Source organism: Rhinoraja longicauda, chromosome 12 (genome assembly GCF_053455715.1).
Source record: "Rhinoraja longicauda isolate Sanriku21f chromosome 12, sRhiLon1.1, whole genome shotgun sequence".
NCBI lineage: Eukaryota > Metazoa > Chordata > Chondrichthyes > Rajiformes > Arhynchobatidae > Rhinoraja > Rhinoraja longicauda.
The window spans coordinates 12,792,193-12,818,415 of NC_135964.1; the positions used below are offsets into that span (position 1 = coordinate 12,792,193).

The 26,223-nt window shown below is 44.1% G+C and overlaps 1 protein-coding gene across 3 annotated transcripts in view; it reads right to left on the reverse strand.

Moving 5' to 3' along the window:
- The window catches only part of cfap91 (cilia and flagella associated protein 91), a 68,125-nt gene that overhangs the window by 28,370 nt on the left and 13,532 nt on the right, over positions 1-26,223 (reverse strand). For all 3 annotated transcript variants that reach the window (XM_078408657.1, XM_078408658.1, XM_078408656.1), the window contains exons 2-14: positions 24,794-24,870; positions 21,171-21,328; positions 19,523-19,606; positions 18,550-18,606; positions 18,092-18,267; positions 15,789-15,966; positions 14,322-14,479; positions 13,852-14,034; positions 11,772-11,911; positions 9,210-9,326; positions 3,316-3,387; positions 1,927-2,073; positions 563-784 (exon numbers count right to left, since the gene is read on the reverse strand). In XM_078408657.1, the coding sequence (XP_078264783.1) occupies positions 563-784; positions 1,927-2,073; positions 3,316-3,387; positions 9,210-9,326; positions 11,772-11,911; positions 13,852-14,034; positions 14,322-14,479; positions 15,789-15,966; positions 18,092-18,267; positions 18,550-18,606; positions 19,523-19,606; positions 21,171-21,328; positions 24,794-24,870 (1,769 nt within the window). The remainder of the gene's footprint in view (positions 1-562; positions 785-1,926; positions 2,074-3,315; positions 3,388-9,209; positions 9,327-11,771; positions 11,912-13,851; positions 14,035-14,321; positions 14,480-15,788; positions 15,967-18,091; positions 18,268-18,549; positions 18,607-19,522; positions 19,607-21,170; positions 21,329-24,793; positions 24,871-26,223) is intronic.

The window sequence follows — 26,223 nt, forward strand, 5'->3', positions numbered from 1 at the left end:
GAAAATGTACAAACTCCATACATACAGCATCCGTAATTGTAATCGAGCCCAGGTCTCTGGAGCTGTAAGGCAGCAACTCTACCGCTGTGTCGCCTTGCCACTCTCTCAGGAACTTTAGTACAACATTTAGATCGACACTTGCAGTGCCGAGGGAGCAGGATAATACCAGAGGTGACATCTTTGGGAATGAAATGCTAAACTTAGGTACTGTTTACCTTTTAAAATGGAGGTATGAGATCCCATGGCAATCTTTCAAAGAAGCCTGTTCTCCCTGGTGGCCCTGTCAATATTTATCTCTCCACCATCTCCGAACCGCTGATCTAGTCAATATCACATGATGTTTGTGTGACTTGGCCCTGCACAGATTAGCTGCTGTATTTCCTCAATTACAGCAGAACAACACAGTTCATAAATAGTTTGGCTGCAAAGACTTTCCTTTTCATTCCTTTCTGATCTGGCGTGAATAATTACATGCGTGGCACATTAAAAATTGCAAACTAATGACCTCTATGACAATGGCCTCTATGACAAATATGACCTCTATTACTTGCACACGCCTGACCTGTTTGAAAATCTCGTCCTCCTCCCTCCTGCGCCTCTCCTCCACTTGCCGTAAGCCGCTCTCCTCGGCCTCCCTGATTCGACGACGGCGCTCCGCCAACATAACTATCGCATGAATGCGTCGCTCCTCCTGCAGTCGCAAGAGCTCCTTGTTCAGGAAGTCAAACATGTCTGCAAGCACCCGGCCCTCCACGTGCGAGAGGTAGTCTTCCTCTACAGATCGCTGAGAGAAGAGAGAAGAAATTATACCAACCCCAATCTGACACAAGGAACTGGTGCAGGTGTACAAATAAAAAGGCACAACGTGCTGGAGTGACTCAGCAGGTCAGGCAGCATCTCTGGAGAACATGGATAGGTGACGTTTCGGGTCGGGACCCTTCTTCAGACTGATAGTAGGGGAGGGGAGAGAAAGCTGGAATAGAGGTGGGGGACAGGACAAAGCCTGGCGAGTAATAAGTGGATTCAGGGGAGGGGGTTTTCAGTGGCAGTGAGTCTGGGTGAGAACATGGTTGAAGAGCAGGAATGGGAGGGGGAGCAGTGAGGGGGAGTCTCGTGGAACTCCTGCTGCAGAGAGGAGGAGAACTTCTTAAAAGTAGACATACCTTGAGTCAAGCAAAACTCAACCCAAAATGTCGCCTATCCATGTCCTCCAGAGATCCTGCCTGCCCCTCATTGTTACTCCAGTGCTTTGTGTCTTTATCTGTCATACCTTATTCTTTATCAAACAACAGTATGTGAAAGATTTGATCTGGACAAGATTTAACTGTATTATATCTATTCTTCGGAGTTAAATCGCCAAATGCCCTGAACTTCACTTGACAGTGTATATCAGGACCACCAGAAACAGAACAGATTACAGAACAGATGCGAAGCATCTATTTTACAGACATTAAATTAATGTCAAAGTATCCCAAATGAAAGGCGATAGCACACACATATTCTGCAATACAGGTGTACTCAGTTACAAAATGAGTCCAGGACCTACATATGAAACATGTTGCAAACACTTAAAATTGCCGAAGCCTGGTTGATCACTTCTTTATCAAGCTGGTTTGCCTTGGGGGTAAATCTCCAGGCTAATAACATTCAGGAAACCAGCTCGACTTGTATCCCAATCAGGTGCCCTTAAAGGGATACTGCAGGCTGCAACAAGAAATATGTTTTTAAACTAAAATGTTTTTAAATTATAAAAACTTACCACATTTTATTCTCAATCACAAAATTTATAATAAAGATCTACATGAAAAAAATAGCCATTTTCCTACAATCCGTGATCTTCAGTATAAAGCAAGCGTGACAAACAGTTGCAAGCATAATGATGATTCAACAAAAGTGATTTCCATTAAATGCTAAATTAAGCACTACCTTTTGTTGCTGGAGGTCTCGTTCTTGTTGCAGGGCGAGTATAGCCTGCTTTTCTGCTTCCTTCACCAGCTGCCTGTCCTCCTGGAGGGCGTGCGTGGTGCGGAGTTCCTGAAGCAGCTCAATACGTTTCTCCTTGCCCTCGAACATCTACAGAAACATTGACAGGCTAGTCACAAAAATGCTGGGGTAACTCAGTCGGACAAGCAGCATCTCTGGAGAAAAGAGGTAAAGTTTCGGGTGGAGACCCTTCTCAGGCCTCTTCTTTAGTGTTCACCCTTAGTCCCAACATTACCATGGCATTCTTTCACTTTAAGCTGTTATATTCCAACATTCTAATTCCATGTTAAGTTGATCAACAGCCTGGCGACACACAAAGTTACATGAAGTGAAGCTTAAGTTAAGTTACTCTACGTTACGTTAAACTACATTAAGTTAAGTGAATTATAGGGAGAGGTTGAGTAGGCTGGGGCTCTTACCTTGGAGCGCAGGAGGATGAGGGGTGATCTTATAGAGGTGTATAAGATCATTGAAGGGAATAGATAGGGTGAATGAACAGATGCTCTTGCCCAAGGTAGGTGAGTCGAGGGATCAGGGGACATAGGTTCAAGGTGAAGGGGAAAAGATTTAATAGGAATCTGAGGGGTAACATTTTCACACAAGGGGTGGTGGGTGTATAAAACAAGCTGCCAGAGGAGGTAGCTGAGGCAGGGACTATCCCAACGTTTAAGAAACAGTTAGACAGGTACATGGATAGGACAGGTTTGGAGGGATATGGGCCAAACGCGGGCAGGTGGGACTAGTGTAGCTGGGACATGTTGGCTGGTGTGGGCGAGTTGGGCCAAAGGGCTTGATTCCACTCTGTATCAATCTATGACTCTAGACACCCTTAATTCATTTTATTTTCATTTTTGTTATATATAAAATTCACATGTTTCGAAGATGAATACACATAGGGTGAATACACAGTCTTTTACCAGGGTGGGCGAATCAAGAACCAGAGGGCATAGATTTAAGGAGGGGGGGGGAGGTTTAATACGAAGCTGAGGGGCAACTTTATCGCTCAGCGAGTGATGGGTATATGGAATGAGCTGCTGGTGGAGGCAGCATTTAAAAGGCACTTGGACAGGTACGTGTAAAGGAAAGGTTTTGGGGGATATGGACCAAATGCAGGCAAATGGGACTAGTGTAGATGGGGCATCTTGGTCGGCATGGACAAATTAGGCCAAAGGGCCTGTTTCAATGCTTTATGACTCTATGACAACACTGTTCCCACAGCATTAAAGACATAGGTCCTCAAATTCCCCCAATATACACAGTAATACATTTCAATCCTTGACGGTGGCACATCTATCTGCATTTCATAATCCATCAGAACTATAAGAAACTTACCATATTCTGAACAGCCCTTCCTCTTAATAATTTTTGCAGATAAATGACAGCGAGTTCGCTTTCTTCATCTCCCTGAAATAACAAAAAAATTAAAACAGATTATGTAAGGTCTTTGTGAGTGCAACGTCCGTTGCTTGAATTTCTTCAAAAGCAAACTGGGATGAAAAGAATAGTCAAGATATAGTCCTAAGGTTAGAAATGTTATAGCTTTCAGTTCTGTTTAGAGATACAGCCTGGAAACGGGCTCTTCGGCCCACCGAGTCCGCACCGACCAGCAATCCCCGCACATTATCACTATCCTACACACACTTGGGACAATTTACATTTATACCAAGCCAATTAACCTACAAACCTGTACGTCTTTGGAGTGTGGGAGAAAAAAAAGATCTTGGAGAAAACCCTCGCAGGTCACGGGGAGAACGTACAAACTCCGTACAGACAGCACCTGTAGTTGGCACTGAAGCCGGGTCTCCGGTGTAGTAAGCGCTGCAAGGCAACAATTCTACCACTGCGCCACCATGCATCAGGAAACCCAGGCGAAACCAAAGTCGATGGGCAACAGAGAGAAAGCACTACACCTTTACAAAGATTGTGGCATCGTAGCTTGCCCAAAGAAAGATTCTGGTCGATGGAGATTAATTATGTCAGGCCAAGAGACCGGCATCTGTTTTATCAATGACCTCCCTTCCACCATAACGTCAGAAGGAGGCGCAGCGGTAGAGTTGCTGCCTTACAGCACTTGCAGCAACAGAGACGCAGGATCAATCGCGACTATGGTTGCTGTCTTTGCGGAGTTTGTACGTTCTTCCAGTGACCGCATGGGTTTTTTTTCTGAGATCTTTGGTTTCTTCCCACACTCTTAATTGGCTTGGTATATGTGTAGATTGGCCCTAATGTGAGTAGGATAGTGTTAATGTGCAGGGATTGCTGGTCTGTGCAGGCACGGTGGGCCGAAGGGCCTGTTTCCATGCTGTATCGCTAAACTAAAGTGGCAATAGTGCCCACTTGCATGCACCATGATTGCTTCCCTTAAGATGGCGCTAGCAGCCAATATTTTGTCAAATAATGTAGCAGATTTAGTAGGAAATGGTAGTAACTTGGTCAACTGCCAACATTTCCCCACTGAGCATGCCCTTCAGCCTGTGTCGAACATGATGCCAGTTAAACTAATCTCCTTTGGCCGCATGTGATCCACGTCTCCCCTTTCACTGCATATCCAAGATTCAAGATTCAATTTATTGTCACATGTACCAATTAAGGTACAGTGAAATTTGAGTTACCATACAGCCATACTAAGTAAAAAGCAACAAGACACACAGCCACATAAAATAAGATTTAACATAAACATCCACCACAGCGGATTCCACATTCCTCACTGTGAGGGAAGGTAATAAAGTTCAACCATCTTCCTCTTTGTTCACCCGCGGTCGGGGCTGTTGAACCATCCAGTCGCCGCTGCCGATGGTCCGACGTCCGAAGCCCTCGCGTCGGGATGATCGAAACTCCGGCGTCAGGACAGATTGAAACGCGCCACGGCATGGAGCTCCCAAGTCGGCCTCTTCTTACCAGAGACTGCGGGCTTCACGGTGTTAAAGTCCACAGGCCCCACGGTTGGAGCTCTCCACAGTCGATCCTCGGCAAAGGATCGCAGCTCCACGATGTTAAAGTCTGCGTTGTGCCCACGGCTTGAAGCGCCGGGCGAAAGGCCGCCAACTCCTCGATGTTAGGCCGCAGAGGGGACGGAGATACGACACGGAGAAAAATCGCATCTCCGTCGAGGTAAGAGATTGAAAAAAAGTTTCCCCCAATTCCCCCCCTCCACCCCCCACATAAAACAAACCAAGAAACACTAAAACATACTTAAAATAAGTATATTAATATATTAGTAAATTAAAAAAACAGTAGAAAGGACAGACAGACTGTTGGCGAGGCAGCCAGTGCTGGTGGTTCACGTGCTTAGCCATGTGCTTATCTTACGTTTAGGTTTATTATTGTCATGTGCACCAAGGTACAGTGAAAAGCTATCCAATCAGATCAGATATACCATACATAAATACAAGCAAGTCCAACTCAAGAACAATAGAGGAAGCAAAGGGGGAGGGGACAATCCTCTATCTAAAAACCTCTTAAATACCACTATTGAATTTGCTCCCACCACCACCCCCAGCAGCATGTTCCAGGCACCCACCATCCTCTGTGTAACAAAAGAGGGGAGGCACAGTGGCAAAGCAAAGCTGCTGCCTCACAACGCCATAGATCTGGGTTCGATCCTGCCCTTGGGTCCTGCCTGCGTGGAATTTGCACACTCTCCCTGTGACCGTGTGGGTTTCCTCCGGGTGCTCGTTTCCTCCCACATCCCACAGACGTGCAGGTTTGTAGGTTAATTGGCCCTCTGTAAATTGCCCCTAGTGTGTAGGGAGTGGATGAGAAAGTGGGATAACATAGAACTAGTGTGAATGGGTGATTGATGGTCGGCGTGGACTCGGTAGGCTGAAGCCCTGTTTCCATGCTGTAAATACAGTAAATGTATTAGAGATGCACTGCTCGACAAACAACGGCTCCTAAATTTCTCCGCACCATTCCACATTATTTCAATGAAAGGATCTCGAGAAAATTCAAGCCCAGATAACAAAATGCCAGCAACGAGCTGCCAGTCAATTTCAGACTGCACAGAAATCCTGAATTTAGTGAAACGTTTGTTGAGAAATGCTGTTGTTGTTGTTCGTCCTTCGGATCCGAAGATGACCATGACTTCACTTTCAGTTGGAGGATTGGTGACTGTGGGTCCGGAAGTGACTGGTGAGGCCAATCCGGGCCCGGAAGGCACGCCCACACGTAGGACACAAGTGGATGGGTGCTGCAGTGGAAGTGGAGGTAGCCCGGGCCTTGTGCGCGGTGCATTTCCTCTGGGCCTCTGCAGTGTGTCTGTTCTCTGCTGCACGGGCTCCTGTGGTGAGCTTGCTACGCCAGGTTGGACGGTCCAGAGCAAGAGACTCCCAAGTGCTGAGGTTGATGTCCAAGTCTTTGAGGGACACTTTGAGGCAGTCCTTAAACCGTTTCTTCTGTCCTCCTACTGAGCGCTTGCCCTGACACAGTTCTCCATACAGAAGCTGTTTTGGCAGTCGACTCTCGGGCATTCTGACGACATGGCCTGCCCATCTGGCTTGGGCTTTCCGTAGGAGGGTGTGGACACTGGGGATTCCGCCCGTTCCAAGACCTCTGTGTCGGGAATTTTGTCCTGCCACCTGATATGAAGGAGTCTCCGTAGGCAGCTCAAGTGAAAGTGGTTGAGCTGTTTGGCATGTCTGCTGTAGACAGTCCAGGTCTCACTGGCATAGAGAAGAGTGGTGAGTACCACTGCACGGTAGACCTTCAGCTTGGTGGTAAGGCTGAGTCCTCTCCGCTCCCAAACATTCTCACGGAGTCGCCCAAAGGCAGCGGTGGCCTTGGCAATCCTGTTGTTGACCTCAGCGTCAATGTTCATCACTCGCGAGAGTGTACTACCCAGATAGATAAAGCTGTCGACTGCCTGTAGATTCTGCCCCTTCACCGTGATGTGTGGTTCCTGGTAGGGCTTTCCAGGTGCGGGCTGGTACATAACTTCAGACTTTTTGGTGCTAATGGAGAGACCAAAGTTGTCACAGGCCTGTGAGAAGCAGTCCATTTCATGCTGCATCTTCTGCTCTGTGCTGGCGTTGAGGGCGCAGTCATCAGCAAACAATCTCTGATGATGGTCTCCTTCACCTTAGTAACAGCTTGCAGGCGCCTGAGGTTGAACAGCCTGCTGTCAGTCCTGTACCTGATGTGTATTCCATCCTGGCAGTCACGGAAGGCATCAGTCAGCATGGCAGAGAAGACCATGCTGAAGTGTGTAGGGGCAAGAACACAACCTTGCTTCACGCCGTTTGTCACTGGAAAGGCTTCCGACTCGTCTCCATCATCTAGCACTTTCACCATCATGCCGTCATGGAACTGCCGGACAATCATGATGAACTTGCTGGGACAGCCAAACTTCTGCATTATCTTCCACAAGCCATCTCTGCTGACAGTGTCGAAGGCCTTTGTCAGATCGACGAAGGTCACGAACAGGTCGCTGTGCTGCTCTTGGCATTTTTCCTGGAGTTGGCGTGCAGCAAATATCATGTCGACAGTTCCACGTCCAGCACGGAAACCGCACTGGCTTTCTGGAAGGAGACCCTGCTCAAGGTGTTGAATGAGACGGTTGAGCAGGATGCGAGCCAAGATCCAAGATCAGGATGCGAGCCAATGCTGTTTAGTAGCAGCATTTCCACAAGTTCTGTCCTGTATTTTATGTATTAGTCTTTGGTGTGATGATATTGAATTCCTATGTCCCTCTTATCAGCCCTGTTACATATATCTACGAAACTATCTTTTCATTAAACATGATTTTTGCTGCATAAAGACATGTTTATTTATTATATTATGGTATTCTTTGCCCTGTTACATGACTTTGCTGATGAGCTCCAGCACTTTTCTAACAACAAGCATCAAGCAAACTGCTTTATAATTCCCCATTTGCTTCAGTCCTATTTTAACATAGGAAAGAATAAGTGCAGGGGTGAGCCAATGCATCCTTTGGGCCTATTCCATTGTTTAATACAATGTCACTGATCCTCCATCTGATTAGCACTTAAGAGAACTCTAGATAAACCTGAGCATGAACAAGGTTTATTCATGAAGTCAGAAGAAAAGGTTCATTCAACAAGGTTCCACATTGTGGGCTGCTCTGGAAGATTACATCGCATGGGATCCAAGAAGAGGTAGCGGAATGGAGAGAAAATTGGCTTCATGGAAGGAAGCAGAGGGTATGGTGGAAGGTTGTTTCAATGAAGTGGGACCTCATTGAAACTTACCGAATCATGAAAGGCCTGCCTAGAATGAATGTGGAGAAGAGGTTTCCACTAGTGGGAGAGTCAAGGACTAGAGGTCATAGCCTCAGAATAAAAGGACATCCCTTTAGAAAGGAGATGAGGAATTTCTTTCGTCAGTGGGTGGTGAATCTGTGGAATTTATTGCCACAGAAGGCTGTAGAGGCGGTCAATGGATATTTTTAAGGCAGAGATAGATAAATTCTTGATCAGTACTGGTGTCAGGGATTATGGGGAGAAGGCAGGAGAATAGGGTTGAAAGATAGATCAGCCATGATTGAATGGTGGAGTCGAATTGATGGGCTGAATGGCCTAATTCTCCTATCACTTTTGAACTTATGATTGACTAGTTCAGTAAATGCTATGCCACACTATGTTAAGTAGAACTAATCAAGAGTTGGGACACTGCAGATGCTGGAATGTTGAGCAAACACAAAGTGCTGGAGGAATTCATCGGATCAGGCAGCATCTGTGGAGGGAATGGACGGACGACGTTTCGGGTCGGGTCCCTTCTACACACTGATGGAGTAGGGGGAGAGAACAGCAGGAATCACAGAGGGAAAGCAGTGAAAGTCCCAACCTGTAAAGTTTACCGTCTATTCTTTCCACAGATGCTGTGTGACCTGCTGAGTTCCTCCAGCACTTTGTGTTTTGCTCAACATTCCACAGATTCACCACCTACTGACTAAAGAAATTCCTCCTCATCTCCTTCCTAAAGGGATGTCCTTTTATTCGTGTTCTTGTTTTGTCACACCAATATCTCCAGGCACAATAGATCAACTGTGGTCAGACGCTGAAAATTAGCATGCTTGTTTCTTTATCTTACATAAAAAATAGAAAATAGGTGCAGGAAGAAGGTAATTTGGCCCTTCGAGCCAGCACCGCCATTCATTGTGATCTTAAGGACAAACAGTCTTGGAAAACAAATTACTAAAGAACTATTGATTTAGATTTAGAGATAGAGATTTAGCTTTTTAAGGGTAGCTGTTTTATGTTAGTCCTTACCTCAGGTGGCAGTTCAACAGTTGGTGTTGGGGGACGAGGAGGAGGTTTAATAATCTTGAACAAAAAGCGAAGAGGCTTTTCCACCTTTTCTCCTTTGAATTTTGCATCTTGTATTGCCTGAGGTTTACAAAGAGTTGCTGTTAGTTTAGTGTCCATGATTTTTAAATCATTGAGTTATTAGTGGAGGACACAGGTTCAAGGTGAAGGGGAAAAGATTTAATAGGAATCTGAAGGGCAACCTTTTCACACAAAGGGTGGGGGGTGGATGGAATGAGCTGCCAGAGGAGGCAGTTGAGGCAGGGACTATCGCGATGTTTAAGAAACAATTAGACAGGTACATGGATAGGACAGGTTTGGAGGGATATGAACCAAGCACGGGCAGGTGGGACTAATGTAGATGGGACATATTTGCCAGTGTGGACAAGTTGGCCGAAGGGCCTGTTTCCACACTGTATGACTATTACTTTAGTGATCTAAAGTATTTCTCTAATAGTGCAAACTAAACATAGCACAAAAAATAAGAAAATTTGTGTTTGGTAGATTATTTCTTTGTTGTAACAATGCTTCTTGGCAATAAATCTTATACCGTTGGAAAGCCTGTTTATTTCCCTTTTAAATGGTGCCACATTTGTAAGGAACATGCATTTGTGGGATGAGCAGCAGAGCTGAGTATGTGGGTTGCGCCCATGAAAAATCTGCCAAATCTTCTCTGCCAATGCCAAACAGCTTATTCTGCCATTGACTCTTGTTCGGTGTTGTTTGGTGGATTGGATGATTGAAGTCTGAAGAAACAAGACATATTGGCAATTTAACAATTTATTCATTTAATAAACAGGAGCCTCAGTAGCGTGTGGAAGAACCATACACAGCCACAACAGCCTGGCACCTCCTCCTCATGCTGGTCACCAGCCTGGTCACACACTGTTGTGGGATGGCATCCCTTTCTTCAACCAGCATTTGTCGCAAGTCAGCCAACGTGGTTGTGTTGGTCACTCTGGCACGAACAGCACGCCCAAGCTGATCCCACAAGTGTTCAATGGGGTTGAGGTCAGGACTGCTAGCAGGCCATTCCATCCTCTCCACTCCCAAATTCTGGAGGTAGTCTCTGAGAAACCCTGCTCTGTGGGGGCGAGCATTGTCATCTTGGAGGATAGAGTTCGGTCCCAGACTGTGGAGATATGGGATTGCCACTGGTTGCAGAATCTCATCTCGATATCTCTCTGCATTGAGATTGCCTCCAATGATGACAAGCCTCGTTTTTCCAGTGAGGGAGATGCCGCCCCACACCATCACACTGCCTCCACCAAAAGATGTTACTCTATCGGTGCAGCAATCAGCATAGAGCTCAAAACAAGAGTCAATAGCAACAGCAGAATAAGCTGTTTGGCATTGGCAGAGAAGATTTGGCAAATTTTTCATGGGCGCAACCCATATACTCAGCTCTGCTGCTCATCCCACAAATGCATGTCCCTTACAAATGTGGCACCATTTAAAAGGGAAATAAACAGGCTTTCCAACGGTATAAGATTTATTGCCAAGCAGCATTGTTACAACAAAGAAATAATCTACCAAACACAAATTTCCTTACTTTTTGTGCTATGTTTATATATCTTAAAGCTAGGCTAAGTAACACCAATAATATTTCAAAATAATGTGCCAGTCGAGTAGAGATAATGTGGTAAGGGCGAGGGAAGACAGTGAAAAGTAAACAATAGAAAGATGGATGTAGATACAAGGAACAGTAGATGGTGGTTTACAAAAGAGAAACACAAAGTGCTGGACTAACTCAGCAGGTCAGGCAGCACCTCTTGAGAACATGGATAGGTGATGTTTCGGATTAGGACTCTTCTTCAGACCCTGACCCAAAACATCACTTATCCATGTTTTCCAGGGATGTTGCCTGACCCGCCAAGTTACTCCAGTATCTTTACGTTGTATAAGCAAACAAAGATGGAATGATCTTTATCAAGAGGGTGAGCTGAAAGGCAGCTGCCTGGGGCGATCATAGCGATGCAAACTTACGTTGAGTACGGAGAGGAAATACTGCGGAGACTATGATTGTGGCAGGGGTAGGAATGGAGGTAGTATTCACTGGGATCAAAACATCAGGAGGGGTGGGAAAGGCAAATGATCAAAGTTTCCTCAGTTAGAGTGTCTGTTCCAATCTGTTCCAAATCACGTCCTTGCAAGAAGTGAATTTGGAGTCAGAATTCTGCTCAGTGGAGCAAGTGAAGAAGGAAGTGGGGGGTGGGGGGAAGGGGGGGGGGGGCTGGAGAAACCAGCCTGAAATACACCCACAGTGCAGGAGAAATGAAGGAACAAACTACTTCTCAAAGGTAATGCTCGAGACATTGCTAACATTCTAGTTATTGCCAACGCAAGTTTGATCAGTCGACAGGAAAAAAGGTAAATTAATCAACCAAAGAATGAAACTGGGTAATTTAGGGCAGCACGGTAGCGCAGCGGTAGAGTTGTGCCTTATGGCGCCAGAGACCTGGGTTCGATCCTGACTGCCATTACAAGTTCAAGTGAACAAGCCCACAAGGCTAGCACTAAGGTTACCTTGTGAAGTTTCGCCAATTCCAATTCCTTTCGAGCAGCATACTTCAAGAAGCCGTCCTTTGTTGTAAGTATGGGTCTCTGAATCCGTATACGTGGTTGAGTAACAAAGTCAGGCAGCGCGTCCTCCAAATCTAGCAGACCTAATACATGTTTAAAAGGTGCAACACAGGCCTGAGGTAGCTTGGACCCGTTTGTAAGCAAGAAATACCCCTCTCGTTTTAGCTCTAAAGAGGAGCTTAATTACACGTGTTTTTTTAATCTTTCTTCATACCTTTCATTATTTGGCGTTGGAGAACATTTGGAATCCATCAGCTTCACCATGGATCTGTCATATTAACACTGCTGGCATACACAGGACCTGCTTATCACCAGATTGTGAATGCCTGGAAAATGATTGGCCACCCTTTCATTGCTCTCCTCTTTATTAATTGACTTTACCAGTTAGAATATCAGCTGCCAGAGATGTACAACTTTCTAATATTCACACCAGGCACGTGCCAGTGGTTTTGGAATTGAAATCTTCTTCTAGCCACACACCCGGCCCACACATTCCCCAGGCAATGCTAGACACAGGTAAAGAGTTGCAGATAGGAGTGAGTTTGTGGTCAGTGGAATCCATTTTGAAGATGTAGAGCGCAGGATGTGAAAACAAATATATAATGCTAATGTCCAAATTATGGTTTGTTACAGTTTGATCCTGAAGGCCCAAAAATAGTGACATGCAAGAGAAGGAAAATGGAACTGCTCCCACGCTGATTCCTACAGATCCCAGCCTCCTGATTTTTTGGTGCACGAAAAATGCCATGGGTTCAAAGTCAAAAGCGAGACATAACATTATTTGGACATTCGAGCCAGGTCCTAATGCCACTGCAGTTGCCGGGACACCTTAGATGCTGTATTAGCTCTTCACCTATCGTATCATAACATTGGGCATTCTGTCAGTTATAGCCTTTATCGTCCCTGATATGGGTTTCCTATTCTTTTTGTGTCTACCTCTTTATTGCCTTCCCTCCATCATGTCCTTCCTAAGATATTATGGGGAATTATCGCCATGTGTCAAATTTGTTACAGCTTCAATCATTTTACAATCTCAATGATTATCAGTCTGAAGAAGGTCCCGACCCAAAACGCCACCTGCCTATTCCCTCCACAGATGCCGTCTGACCTGCTGAGTTCTCCAGCACCTTGTATTTTGACCAACGCTAAGTCAGCCTACCTCCTTAGCTTTTCATCCTGAATATAACAAATATATTATTGATAGTATTTGCTTTTGTAGCAGGTCTGTATTATGTAATTTCATAACACATTGGTGAAAAGTGGAACACTTAGGCAACTTCAGACTACATAAACACAGGATTGAAGACCCTCAGCAGAAAATCCATTCTGAGAGTTCTCAAGAAACTCCTGTGTGGAGTTTGCATGCCCTCCCTGTGATCGCATTGGTTTTCCCCAGGTGTTTCAGTTTCCTCCCCCACACCAAAGATGTACAGGTCTGTAGGTTAATTGGCTTCGGTAAAATTGTAAATGGTCCCTAGTGCGTAGGATAGTGCTAGTGTGATCGTTGGTAGGCGCTGACACGGTGGGCCGAAGGGCCTGTTTGCGTGTGTATCTCTAAAGTCTAACCATTTTCATATCCACATGTAGACGAATATCCAAGCATCAGCTGCCTCATTCTGTTCAGTCGGATTATTAAAATAGACTAAATCGGATTTCAATCTTAAAGGCTAACAATGAAGCAAATATTATGTAAAAGATTGAACCTGAGATTTTATATGAATATTTTTGTAAACTGACTGTCCCAAGCTTTCCCTTTCTGATGGTCAGATGAGATGGAGTCTGAAACAAATGTAAACTTGTACGTGCAGGAAGGAACTGCAGATCCTGGTTTACACCGAATATAGACATAAAATGCTGGAGTAACTCAGTGCGACAGGCAGCATCTCTGGAGAGAAGGAATGGATGACGTTTCAGGTCGAGACAGTCTGAAGAAACGTCACCCATACCTTCTCTCCAGAGATGCTGCCTGTCCAGCTGAGTAAACGTGTACTTGATTTTTGCTTTACCCCTGGCACTGACTTACCATCGTACGTGGATAGTAAATGGCTCTTCACAACAAACCGCTCCGAGTTCTGGTCTGGGAACTGGCCAATCCGAGAAATAGGTGCATAAACCTGTGAACCATAATCTGCATAGTCCTTGATGAGGCTACGCCGTTCAAGCCTTCCTTCCACATTTCTTCTCTTAGCTGTTAATTTTCTTATTTCTTAAAACAAATTATAAAACATTAATTAACTCTCAGAACGCAAACTTGCACGCGATTCAAAATTTGATTGTTGGTGCAATAGCCTATTTTTGAGAGATAAATGAACTGACATATGGACTCAACATTTCTTAGGGTAAAGCCAAGGAAGTTACTGGAGGAACAGCAGCACATAATCAAATTGGGTAGCTTACAACTCAACGATATGAACTGATTTTCCAACTCAATTCTGATAAATATCTATTTCTATTATCATTCCCCTATAATGGTAAACTTTGACCAAACAAAACCTTTGATGTGTTCCAGTCTGATCTTCTTTATAGTCACTGCCTTCTTCTGCTGATATTTGGACCACTGAATGTCAATCCGTTTCACATTTGTTTCCTGTTGCTTGGCTTCACGTTGACTTAACAAGCTCTTTAGCACATCCAGTCGAATTTCCTGAAGCCTTAAGACAAAGTACAATATATGAAAGAAATCAAATAGCAAGGCTAGGTTTTCAGTCTCAAAGAATCACTGCAATATCACTGCAATATATTGAATAGAATGGACAGGAGCAGAGAATTTAGCAAAGGACAATTTCTATATATTTTATATATTTTATGGTGGCACGGTGGCGCAGCGGTAGAGTTGCTGCCTTACAGCGAATGCAGCGCCTGAGACTCAGGTTCGATCCTGACTACGGGCGCCGTCTGTACGGAGTTTGTACTTTCTCCCCGTGACCTGCGTGGGTTTTCTCCGAGATCTTCGGTTTCCTCCCACTCTCCAAAGACGTACAGGTTTGTAGGTTAATTGACTGGGTAAAATGTAAAAATTGTCCCTAGTGTGTGTAGGGTAGTGTTAATGTGCGGGGATCGCTGGGCGGCGCGGACTCGGTGGGCCGAAGGGCCTGTTTCCACGCTGTATCTCTAAATCTAAAAAAATATATAAGGTGAGAGGAGCAAATTTTAAAGGGAGATGTGCAGGGCAAGCATTTTGTTTTAAACGCAGAGTGGTTGGTGCCTGGAACACACTACCACTAGTGATGGTGGAGGCAGATACAATCATGACTTTTGAGAGGCTTTTAGATAGGCACTCATAGATATGGATCACGTGCAGGCAGAGAAGATTAGAACATAGAACAGTACAGCACAGGAACAGGCCCATCGGTGCACAATGTTTGTGCCGAACATGATGCCAAGTTTAACTGATCCCATTTCCCTGTACATGAGCCAGATCCCTCTATTCCCTGTACTTCCATGTGCCTAGCTAAAAGCCTGGTAAACGCCACTATCGTATCTGTTTCCACCGCTACCCCAGGCGCTCCCCACTCTGCGTATAAAACGCCCCGCACATCTCCATTAAACGTTCCCCCTCTCACCTTATAACTTTGCCCTCCAGTGTTAGAGAAGATTAGTTTGACTTGGCATCATGTTCGGCACAAACACTGTGTTCAATGGAAGACTCAAGATGGCATTAGCATTGCTTATTTTGTTGTCCCGTTAAGGTTCTTCATTATAATTTAGGGTTACACCTAGTTATATTCCCTAGTTAAAATAATCCTCGTTAGCTCCTGCAACAGGGGAAGGTAGTTTAATATTTGTGGCCGTTGGTTAGGGTTATTATTGGATCCCAATTAAGTCATTCTTACTTTTCCATTGCATTCCGCTTCATCTGAACAGTTTTCTTATACAAACCCGAGATAAAATGGGTATTTTGCGTTAATAAACGGTTTTCTTCCGGAGTGTTTGGTTTTAGCGTGGAGATTTAATGCGTACTTTTCAATTTCTTGCTCCCGATATGCCCACTCGTTTCTCTCCATCTCCTCCATCATCTTCTTCCTCTTCTCCAGTTGCCAGCGATCGCTCAGTGGAGGGAGAGAAGCTTCCCATGCCCGCTTTTCCCGCGCCCGTTGAATCATCTCCACCTCTGCCAAGCCTGCTGGCAAACCTTGGCCTACAGTCACACGGGAGAAGGGAACATTCGAGGAATTGAGAACATGACTAGAATTCACTTTCACAAAAAAAATTATTAAGGATTGGTATAAAACAGATTATTTTGTTCTTCGGGAGCCTCTTTAATAGGCACAATGGTAGAGCCACTGCCTCACAGCGCCCAGAGATCTGAGATCAATCACAACACCTGGTGCTGTCTGTGTGGAGTTTGCACGTTCTCCCAGTGACCGCGTGGGTTTCCTCCGCGTGCTCTGGTTTCCTCCCACACCTCAAAAACGTGAAGATTAATTGGCCTTTGTAAATTGCCCCGAGTGTGTCGGGAGTGAATGAGAAAGTGGGACAATATAGAACTAGGGTGATCGATGGTCGGCATGGACTCGGTGGGCTGAAGAGCCTCTTTCATGTTGCATTTTTCAATTCAATCAAAATGTGTTGACAAAAAACAACTGTTTATTATGTCATGTCCTGTAATTTACCTTTTTTTTAAATTGAGGAAAATAGATATAATTTGAAAATTGTATCCAATTTTTTTACATCAGAAATATCCTTGTGTAGTAACATTGGTCCCTCAGGATCGAGAGCACTTGTGGGACCAGTGCTAAAAGGAGTCATCACAGCAATATACAAGCGGCTGTGTATCTCGGGTGATGCTGGGCCTGGAAACCGGGTGGAACCCCTCTCTCTGGTCACACACACACCTGTAGCTATGAAACCTACAGTGATCATGGGCACATTGCAATGAGTGTCTCTGAGAGCTAGAGTGGGAAAGGCTGGGGGTAAGGGTAAAGCCACTCAGATGGCCTTTGAATAAAGAAACAAAGTGCTGAAATAAGTCAGCAACTGTGGAGAACATGAATAGGTGAAGTTTTGGGTCGGGACCCTTCTGCAGCCTTTGAGCTTGGAAAAAAAAGAGAAAATAAAAAGACAGAGACAAAAGGAGTAAAAGAAAGAATGCAAAGCGATACTTCAGAAGATGTGGCAGGAAGGGTGATAAATTGTTTTAATCGGTGATTTCAATCCAGCAAATATAAACGTGGTTGACCTGGACTTGTAAATCCAATTGCTATCTCTTGCTATCCACTTTGCTGCTGTAACACTGTAAATTTCCCCGGTGTGGGACGAACAAAGGAACATATATATAAATGCAACATGCACGGATGCTTTATGACCCCATGCACCCAAGAAGGAATGGGAATCCTCAGTTCCATGCACCTGTCAAATATTTGCTTTCAACACATTCATTTTATCATCAATTTTCCTCCCAGGTCTCCTGAAGGCAATGACACCTTGGAAGTTTAAGAAAATAACTGCAGATGATGGTACAAATCGAAGGTATTTATTCACAAAATGCTGGAGTAACTCAGCAGGTCAGGCAGCATCTCAGGAGAGAAGGAATGGGTGACGTTTTGGGTCGAGACCCTTCTTCAGACACCTTGGAAGTTTGGTCTCACGTATATTGGGCATCTGCTGCTCGCTGGCCTAGATTGATTCTGATTTCACACGATGACCAGCACACTTTCAGTGAGGGTTTTGGAAAAGCATTCACCACTCCTACAGTCTCTTGTGCTGCTATTCAGAACTGGGCAGTTTAGCTTGCGTTTTCCATTTGTTTTTAAAGGAGGTTTCAAGCCAACAGTATGGTCTCACACCCACTCCTCCCCAGCCAATTCTTGCCAATAGTCAAGAGTGTTTTATTGTCTTATGTCCTGAAACAGAACAGTAAAATACTTACTTGCAGCGGCAAAAGATATGTAAACATAGTACTCTATAAATATACTCAGTAAACATATCAGCCAATGCAGCGTTAATAGTCATATAAACTAGAGGCCTTCCTAATCCTCACACCTTCGACATTCAATCAACCACGGGTGTTGTTAATGGTTGTAATAAGAGTCGTCCTTAGCTTTGTAAGGTTACTTCATTGGCTTGTTATAACCTGGGCATTTGGTTGGATATTTCATCAAGAGGAAAACTAAAGGGTCATTATTTTAATTAATTTTAATTCAATCACAAGTGAAAGCATAGCATGGAGTACTCCATAAATGATTAATCAGTAGTATTACGACCTTAACAGTTATTAAATTACTTCTTGATTAATTATTCTTCCACATTACTGAAGGACTCACCGAATTTTAAAGTAGCAAGGATGAGGAGCTCAGGGGCTGAGCCTGGGCGTACAACATATTCTGGAGAGTACGGCTCAGTCTGTGTCTCACTGTCCCTGTAGTCTGTCTGCACCCCCACACTCTGCCTGGTTGAAGTCTGAAAATCATAATCCTCATAATCTGCCACCGAGTCATCCCTGAAATGAATTGGCAGAGAATACATTTTGGAATAGAATCCCAGGAAGGAAATAAAATAACCTCCAGAATTTTAGTTTTAATGAGGCATAAAAGGGTAATGGCCCATAAAAGACCGATGAAGAAGACTTGACAAAGATTAAATGATGTACGGCACAGGGGACATTGATGCACATCTCTCGGTACAATTCCGCACCGTTTTAAAACTCCCTCAAGGAGAAAAAGTAGTGAACGTTGCAGCAGTAAAATCACTGGTCTGCACGGAAAGGTTACAATGAACTTACTTGGACATCTCCATCATTACATTCACAGGCAGCTGTTGCACGAAGGGAATAATAGGTCTGTAAAACAAATAAAAATAAAGAAATGATTCCCTTTATCCTGTATCTGTACACTGTGGATGGCTCAATTGTAATCACATATTGTATTTCCACTGCCTGGTTAGCACGCAACAAAAGCTTTTCACTGTACCTCGGTACACGTGACAATAAACTAAACTAAACTAAATAAGAGTGCGTGGCTACAAATAATAACGCCCGTCAGCTTATGAAGACTACAATTTTATCCGGTTCATCACGGTAAACTGTGCATGTAACTTGGAGAGACCAAATTGCACCAAAAAACAAAGTTATACCCAGCAAGCAGCTGGCCGGGACACCCCCGGGAGAGCAGGCCCGACTCGTCTGCTGCAGTCACACAATGGACGACTCACCCACCACGGACCAGCGTCAGAGGACCCGCCCGGTAAGCCCAGTGAGCCCCTCGCAGACTCTGACTCAGCCCCGAGCCACCGGCGTCGTTGGAACTGGGAATGAGGAGTGAGGTGGACCAGCTGGAGCAATGGGGGGTCCCAGCAGAGGGCCACCAAGAACAAAGGGAGACCCAGCATGGGAGGGGGAGGGGGGAACTGCTGCCACATGCAGCGGCAGGCAGGAGATAGGACTGTTCGGTACTTTGTACCCTAGGTACAGCACATGTGACAAAAAAATATCATTCATTCAATTAAAATAAAATTGCTTTGTTTTATAACATATGCGTAAATGGGAAACAAACTGAGGGGGTGGAAGGAAATATACAAAAATAAAATCTGAATTATTCAGTAATTGGAATAATACAGCACGGAAACTCCTATCATTCAATTTAAATTCAAATTATCAATAATACATTTTTTTTAAATTAGCTTTTTTCACAGTACGTTCATGCCAAGTTTTCCAATTGCAATGGCAACCAAAAAACTATTTTCTTTCATTATCCTACCTTGTGAAGTACTTGTACCGGTTTCTGCCATTCACGTCCTCATCTTGCGGTGCTTGCATCTGCATTTTTATGGACGAGTTATAGCTGGGGAAAAAATGTATACTTTTATTATAGTTTTAATTTCTTAGTGGCAGCTGGTTGCAAAAACATAAAAAAATAATACATGCAAAATACATTCTCTAAAGAGAGATGAGGAATGATGTACTTAATTAATAAGCCTTGTTAAAATGTTCATTTGTGTCAGGTCTTTAAAATATTCCTGATGAATTGCTGTTCGTATTGGGAAAAGCTTTAACATCATTTCTCACAGCATCTTTACAGGAGCTCTGGACAAAACTAGGACCCAGACATCAGAACATCTGTAAAGCAGCTCCATCCAGACCAAATCAAAAGTTTTGACAAAACAATCAAAATATTTGGCTAAAGAGATGAAGGTAGACATAAAATGCTGGAGTAACTCAGCAGGTCAGGCAGCATCTCAGGAGAGAAGGAATGGGTAACGTTTCAGGTCGAGACCCTTCTTCAGACTGATGTCAGGGAAGGGGGCGGAACAAAGATAGGATGTAGTAGGAGACAGGAAGACAGTGGGAGAACTGGGAAGGGGGAGGGGAAAGAGAGGGCCAGAGGAACTATCTGAAGTTGGAGAAGTCAATGTTTATACCGCTGGGGTGTAAACTTAACCAACCTGATCTCCCGGTGGCTCAGCACTTCAACTGCCCCTCCCACTACCAATCTGACCTTTCCGTCCTAGGCCTCCTCCATTGTCATAGTGAAGCCCAGCGCAAATTGGAGGAACAGCATCTCATATTTCGCTTGGGCAGTTTACACCCCAGAGGTATGAACATTGACTTCTCCAACTTCAGATAGTTCCTCTGTCCCTCTCTTTCCCCTCCCCCTTCCCAGTTCTCCCACTGTCTTCCTGTCTCCTACTACATGCTATCTTTGTCCTGCCCCCTCCCCTGACATCAGTCTGAAGAAGGGTCTCGACTCAAAACGTCACCCATTCCTTCTCTCCTGAGATGCTGCCTGACCCGCTTACTCGAGCAATTTGTGTCTACCTTCAATTTGAACCATCTGCAGTTATTTTCCTACACGGCTAAAGAGATGAAATCGGTGAAGCAAATAATTCAATGATGATTTGCTGATGTTAATCTAAATGATTTCAAAATCAGAATGGTTTAAAATTGATCGTTTGAAAGGTATAGCATGGAAACAGGCCCTTCGGCCCACCGAGTCCATGCCAACCATCGATCACAAGTTCACACTAGTTCTATGCTATCCCACACTTTCTCATCCAGGGCCAATTTACAGAGGGCCAATTAATCTACAAACCCACACGTCTTTGGGATGTGGGAGGAAGCCAAAACACCTGGAGTAAACTCACATGGTCACAGGGAGAATATACAAACTCCACACAGATAGTACCCGAGGTCAGGTTCAAACCCGGGTCTCTGGCGCTGTGAGGCAGGAGCTCTACCAGCTGTGCCATTCAACCACCCCTAATTTTAATGATCAGAGATAGAGTTCTGAAATACTATGTTGAAACATTTTGTAGTAAGTGAAGGTTTTCAAGTGGTTTATGATTTACTAATTGAAAGGATATCTTAATTTGCCCATTTAGCTCATTTCAAAAGAAAGTAGTTATTACTTTGCCAGTTGCCTGATGGCTTCTTGTCTTTTCACTTCATATCCTCTCCAGCGTTGATCAATAAACTTTGGGACTGGGTTGGTGTGGTCAAGTTGCAGAGCAAAGCTTGGGAAATGCTGCAAATTACTGAACATGGCTTGATAATCAGGTACCTTTTTCTGCATCAAAGAAAAATACAAAATTTGTGATATCTGGATGCCAAGAGAACAACTTAAACCACATGCTAATAAAAGTATAGATTGACATTGCTTAGTACAAAGATAACTTATCAAAGGAGTCACTATGGTCCATTCTTCTCTGCTTTGTAAGATCACCATTTTGCAAAGCCTATTGTATTTAGATTTTTTTCTGTTGCTTAACTTATTCTGCTCAGTATTTAAAAAATGAACAATTGGGTTTGTTATGTCATGTGGTAGTTTACTTTCTCGTTACAATCATTTTATCTGCCAGCATCATTGTAGAGATTTTATAAGCTAACATAAACTCCGGGCACAGGAACAGCTTCTTCCCCGCTGTTACCAGGCTATTGAACAGTCCTCCCATAAGCTAGGGAGAAGTCCTAATCTTCCAACCTACCTCATTGTGAACTTTTTGGTCTTTTTCTCTAGAACTGGAATGCTACAATGCAGATAAATGAAATTCTACACTCTGGTATTTTTCTCTTTTCTCTACTTGTTGTGCTTGATGTGTGGCTTGCTGTGCTCATGTACAGTGTGATTCAATTGAGTAGCTTGCAAACAAAAACTTTTCACTGTATCTCGGTACTCATGACAACAATAAACCAATATCGATACCAACTCAGAGGCAGTTGCTTGTAAAGTCTGTAGAAAAGAACTGCAGATGCTGGTTTATACTGTAGATAGACACAAAGTCCTGGAGTAACTCAGAGGGTCAAGCAGCATCTCAGCTGGAGTAACTGCTTGATGGAGTTCTTCACTCTTAAGTAGAAGCTGGAATTCTTCAGTCTGAAGAAGCGTCCCGATCCGAAACGTCACCGATCCTTTTTCTCCACCGATGCTGCCTGATCCGCTGAGTTACTCCAGCACGTTGTGTCTATGCTCGGAAAGTCTGGAAGTCTTGTCATCTGTGCAAATATGATGGAGATGGAGGAACTGGGAGAATGGAACTGGGGTTATTTTTTGCACTCGTACTGAACTTAAAGATGTCATCAGTTTTTTCCTTGATTTCCACCCTGTTCTCACATTCACAAGGTCTGCCTCAGAGTCTTCCCTTCCCCTCTGGATCTCTGAGCCCCTCTCAGAGGGCAGCACAGTGGTGCAGCAGTAGAGTTGCTGCCTTACAGCACCAGAGACATGGGTTCGATCCTGACTACGGGTGCTGTGTCTGTGTGGAGTTTGCATGTTCTCCCTGTGACCTCATGGGGGTGCTCCAGTTTTCTCCCACACTCCAAAGAATGCGGATTTGTAGATTATTTGGCTTTAGTAAAAAATTGTAAAATTGTCCCTCGTGTATAGGATGGTGTTAGTGCACGTGGTGGTCACTGCTCAGTAGGGACTCGGTGGGTTGAAGAGCCTGTTTCCGCACTGTAACTCTAAAGATGACCAGCAGAAAACATCCAACTCAAAACGGCACCCATTCCTTCTCTCCTGAGATGCTGCCTGACCCGCTGAGTTACTCCAGCATTTTGTGTCTATATCCAAGATAACATTATTTGTAGAAACAAGGAACTGCAGATGCTGGTTTATACAAAAAGACCCACAAAGTGCTGAAGTAACTCAGCGGGTCAGACATCATCTCTGGAGAACATGGATAGGTAATGTTTTGGGTCGAGACCCGTCTTCAGGCTGTTTGGGGGTGGGGGTGGGGGAGTGTGGAGAGGGAAAGCTGGGAGGGAGGAGGGGCAGGACAAAGTGTGGCAGGTGATAGGTGGACACAGGCGGGAGGGGGTTTTGACAGGCAGATGGTTGCAACAAAGGCCAGAAGTTAAAACAGAAGGTGGGAGACATGATCGATGGATGTTTGTGTTTTCACTCACTAACTGTCCTCTCAGCTTTTGTTCATTTTCTATCCGTAACAGACCACATGTCCTAAGCAACCTATCTCGATGGCAACCTTGGCCTCTCCCTGTCATTGAGATACTCCCTTTGAGTATTATCCATCCTTCCTCCACAAAATCTTACAAACCAACTTGTTTTCTCGCTTCCCTAGTTCTGATTAAGGGCTGTTGCTCTAAGGCATTACCTCCATCTTTCTTTCTGCAGATGCTGCCTAACCTGCTGGCTATTCCCAGAATTTTCTGTTTTTAAACTCGAAAAGGTACACAACTTTGAAAGGTCAAGATACCAGCCAAGATACCACGTTCACCTCTATCACCTCACAAATCGCTATTTACCACAATACATATGTTAATGATCTTGCCAGCTCACGTACTGAAGGCACAAGTGTCCATGTTGATCCTAAGACATTACCGAAAATGTTAATCATTTCTAAACTTCGAACAATTATGTCGTGTCCTTTGACTCAATAAATAATTATTGAAATTTTCAATACATTTTACAAAGTTCTTTCAAATGCTCAGATATTCCAGTTTCAGGGAATGATTCCTAACAATATCCGTCAATGACTTTTTAGTTTCTAGATATCTTCCTACTACGCCATTAATTTGTAAACTAACATGTTAATATCAGGGAGCAAACTGGCCAGATCCCTATCTACTCCATTCAGTTGCAGTAGTATAGTCGACAGCATTGAGATTGGAATTATGTTGGAAAGGATGCAGAAGAGATTCGCCAGTATGTTACCTGGGCCTGTGGGGTTGAGTTATAGCGAGAGGTTGGACAGGCTGGGACTTTTTATCTTTGGAGCATAGGAGGCTGAGGGGTGACCTTATTGAGGTGTACAATATCATGAGGGCCACAGACAAAGTGAATGTTCGCAGTCTTTTTCCCAGGGTAGAGGATTCTAAAACTAGAGAGCACAGGCTTACGTGGGAGAGGAGAGATTTAAGAAGGACCTCAGGGGCCAACATTTTCACTCGGTGGGTAGTCCATATCTGGAATGAGCGGCCAGCGGAATTTATAGAAGAGGATATAGTTATGCCTTATAAAATACATTTGGACAGATATATGGACAGGAAGGGTTTAGAGGGCCTTGGGGCAAATGCAAGCAAATAGGACCAGCCCAATATGCCAACTTGGTCAGCATGGACAAGATGGGCCAAAGGGCATGTTTCCGTGCTGTACAGCTCCATGACTCTATAACTAATTTTAAGGCGGGTATTACACCTTATGTGGGTTGTAAATCACTGAAAATTGATTTTTTTCTTCTTCTGAACAAATCAGCCAAATCAGGTGAGGAAACCCAAAAAGATGCAACAAGTGGGCAGGAGAGGGGACAATACAGATCGCTTTAACAATTGTCATTTGGCCTTCAAAAATATAGTGGGGGCTGTGTACGGTGGAGAAATTAGAACATTCCAAAACATTGAATATTGGTCGATGCCGATCAATAATACACATGAAAAGATTATTCTTTGAGTTTGCATTAGTATCAATTCCGTTGAAAAATATGTCAGAGCATTCATCCTCTGAAGCAAGAAAAAGTGTAAGAAGAATTAATTTTAGATTACATAATACTGACAAACTACAGTTGTGAGTACTCACTAATTTGTTTGTGGACACAAATGCCTTCATGGACATCTTAGCATGGTCCTTCTCACTAGACAGCGCATACAGAGGATCTGTGGCAAACAGGAGAAGTTAGTTTCCTATTCAATGGCTTAGCAACAGAAACACTGCAGGGCAGAAATTAAAAATAATAATGACAATCTTATACGGGTGTCATCAGTGAGTTCACTTCCAATAATTCATGTAATTGTAACATCAATTTTCACATTTAGTTACTTATATTTTTACAGTGCTGCCGTTCTTTCAAAAGTAAATTACATTTATGATTGGGAATAAATCAGTTCTGAAAATTGAGTTATTAATTTAGAAACCAATTAAACGCTGAAGGTTAGAGGCTTCATACAGAAATATGGGTCTGGAAATTCTGACTGGGATGCTGCAGGAGGTCGGACTTTCTGTTAAATATCTGCCGAGCACTAACCCCATTGGAATCTCATCTCAAGCTCATCTATATACTAAAACGTTTGTTTGTTTGTTTGTTCCTGAACTACAGCCAAAACAGTACACGATAACCCAAACATTTTAGGTCCACCTTACTCACCATCATCCCTTTGGTGCTAATGGAAGAAGTTTCATTGAAATCGGTTATATTTTTTAAGTTATTCACATTTTATAAATCTATCTCCTAGGGAGGGAGGATAAGGGGGGTCGAGGGGGAGAGGAAGGGAGGGGAGGGGGGAGGGGAGGGGGGAGAGGGGAGGGTGCTGTACCAATGCAGGAGAGGTTTGGGCCCAACGGGTCCACTTGGTCTAGTTTGTACTAATAAGATTGTTCAGGCACTTGTAACTTTTATGACACCCTTGTTAGAGTTATAGAGCACAGAAACAAACCCTTTGGTGCAGCTTGTCCACGCAGATCATTGTGTTGTCCTGAGCTAGTCCCATTTGCTTGCATTTGGCCCATCTCCATTTGAACCTGTTTCTCTATATATCTGTCCAAATGACTTTTAAACTTTGTAAAAGTCTACTGATGGCTTTGGATATTTGGGGTTGGGAGAACTGGTTAGCAGACTGTAGGGCAGCACTGCGACGCAGCGTTAGAGTTGCTGCCTTACAGCACCAGATACCCAGGTTCGATCCTGAGTGCAGGTGTTATCTGTGCAGAGTTTATATGTTCTCCCAGTGACTACATGGATTTTCTCCGGGTGCTCTGGTTTCCTCCCACTCTCCAAAGACATAGAGGCTAATTGGCTTTCGTAAAAATTGTAAATTGTCCCTAGTGTGTAGAATAGTGGTAGTGTACGGGCGATCGCTGGTTGGCACAGACTTGCCAAGCCAAAGGGCCTGTTTCCACATTGCATCTCTAAAGTCTAATGTCTAAAGCCAAATATTGATCTGGCCTCAGTTGCCAATAAAATTCACCAAGTGTTCCTTTTTGTCACTGCCAATTTTCCTAATAAACTTTCA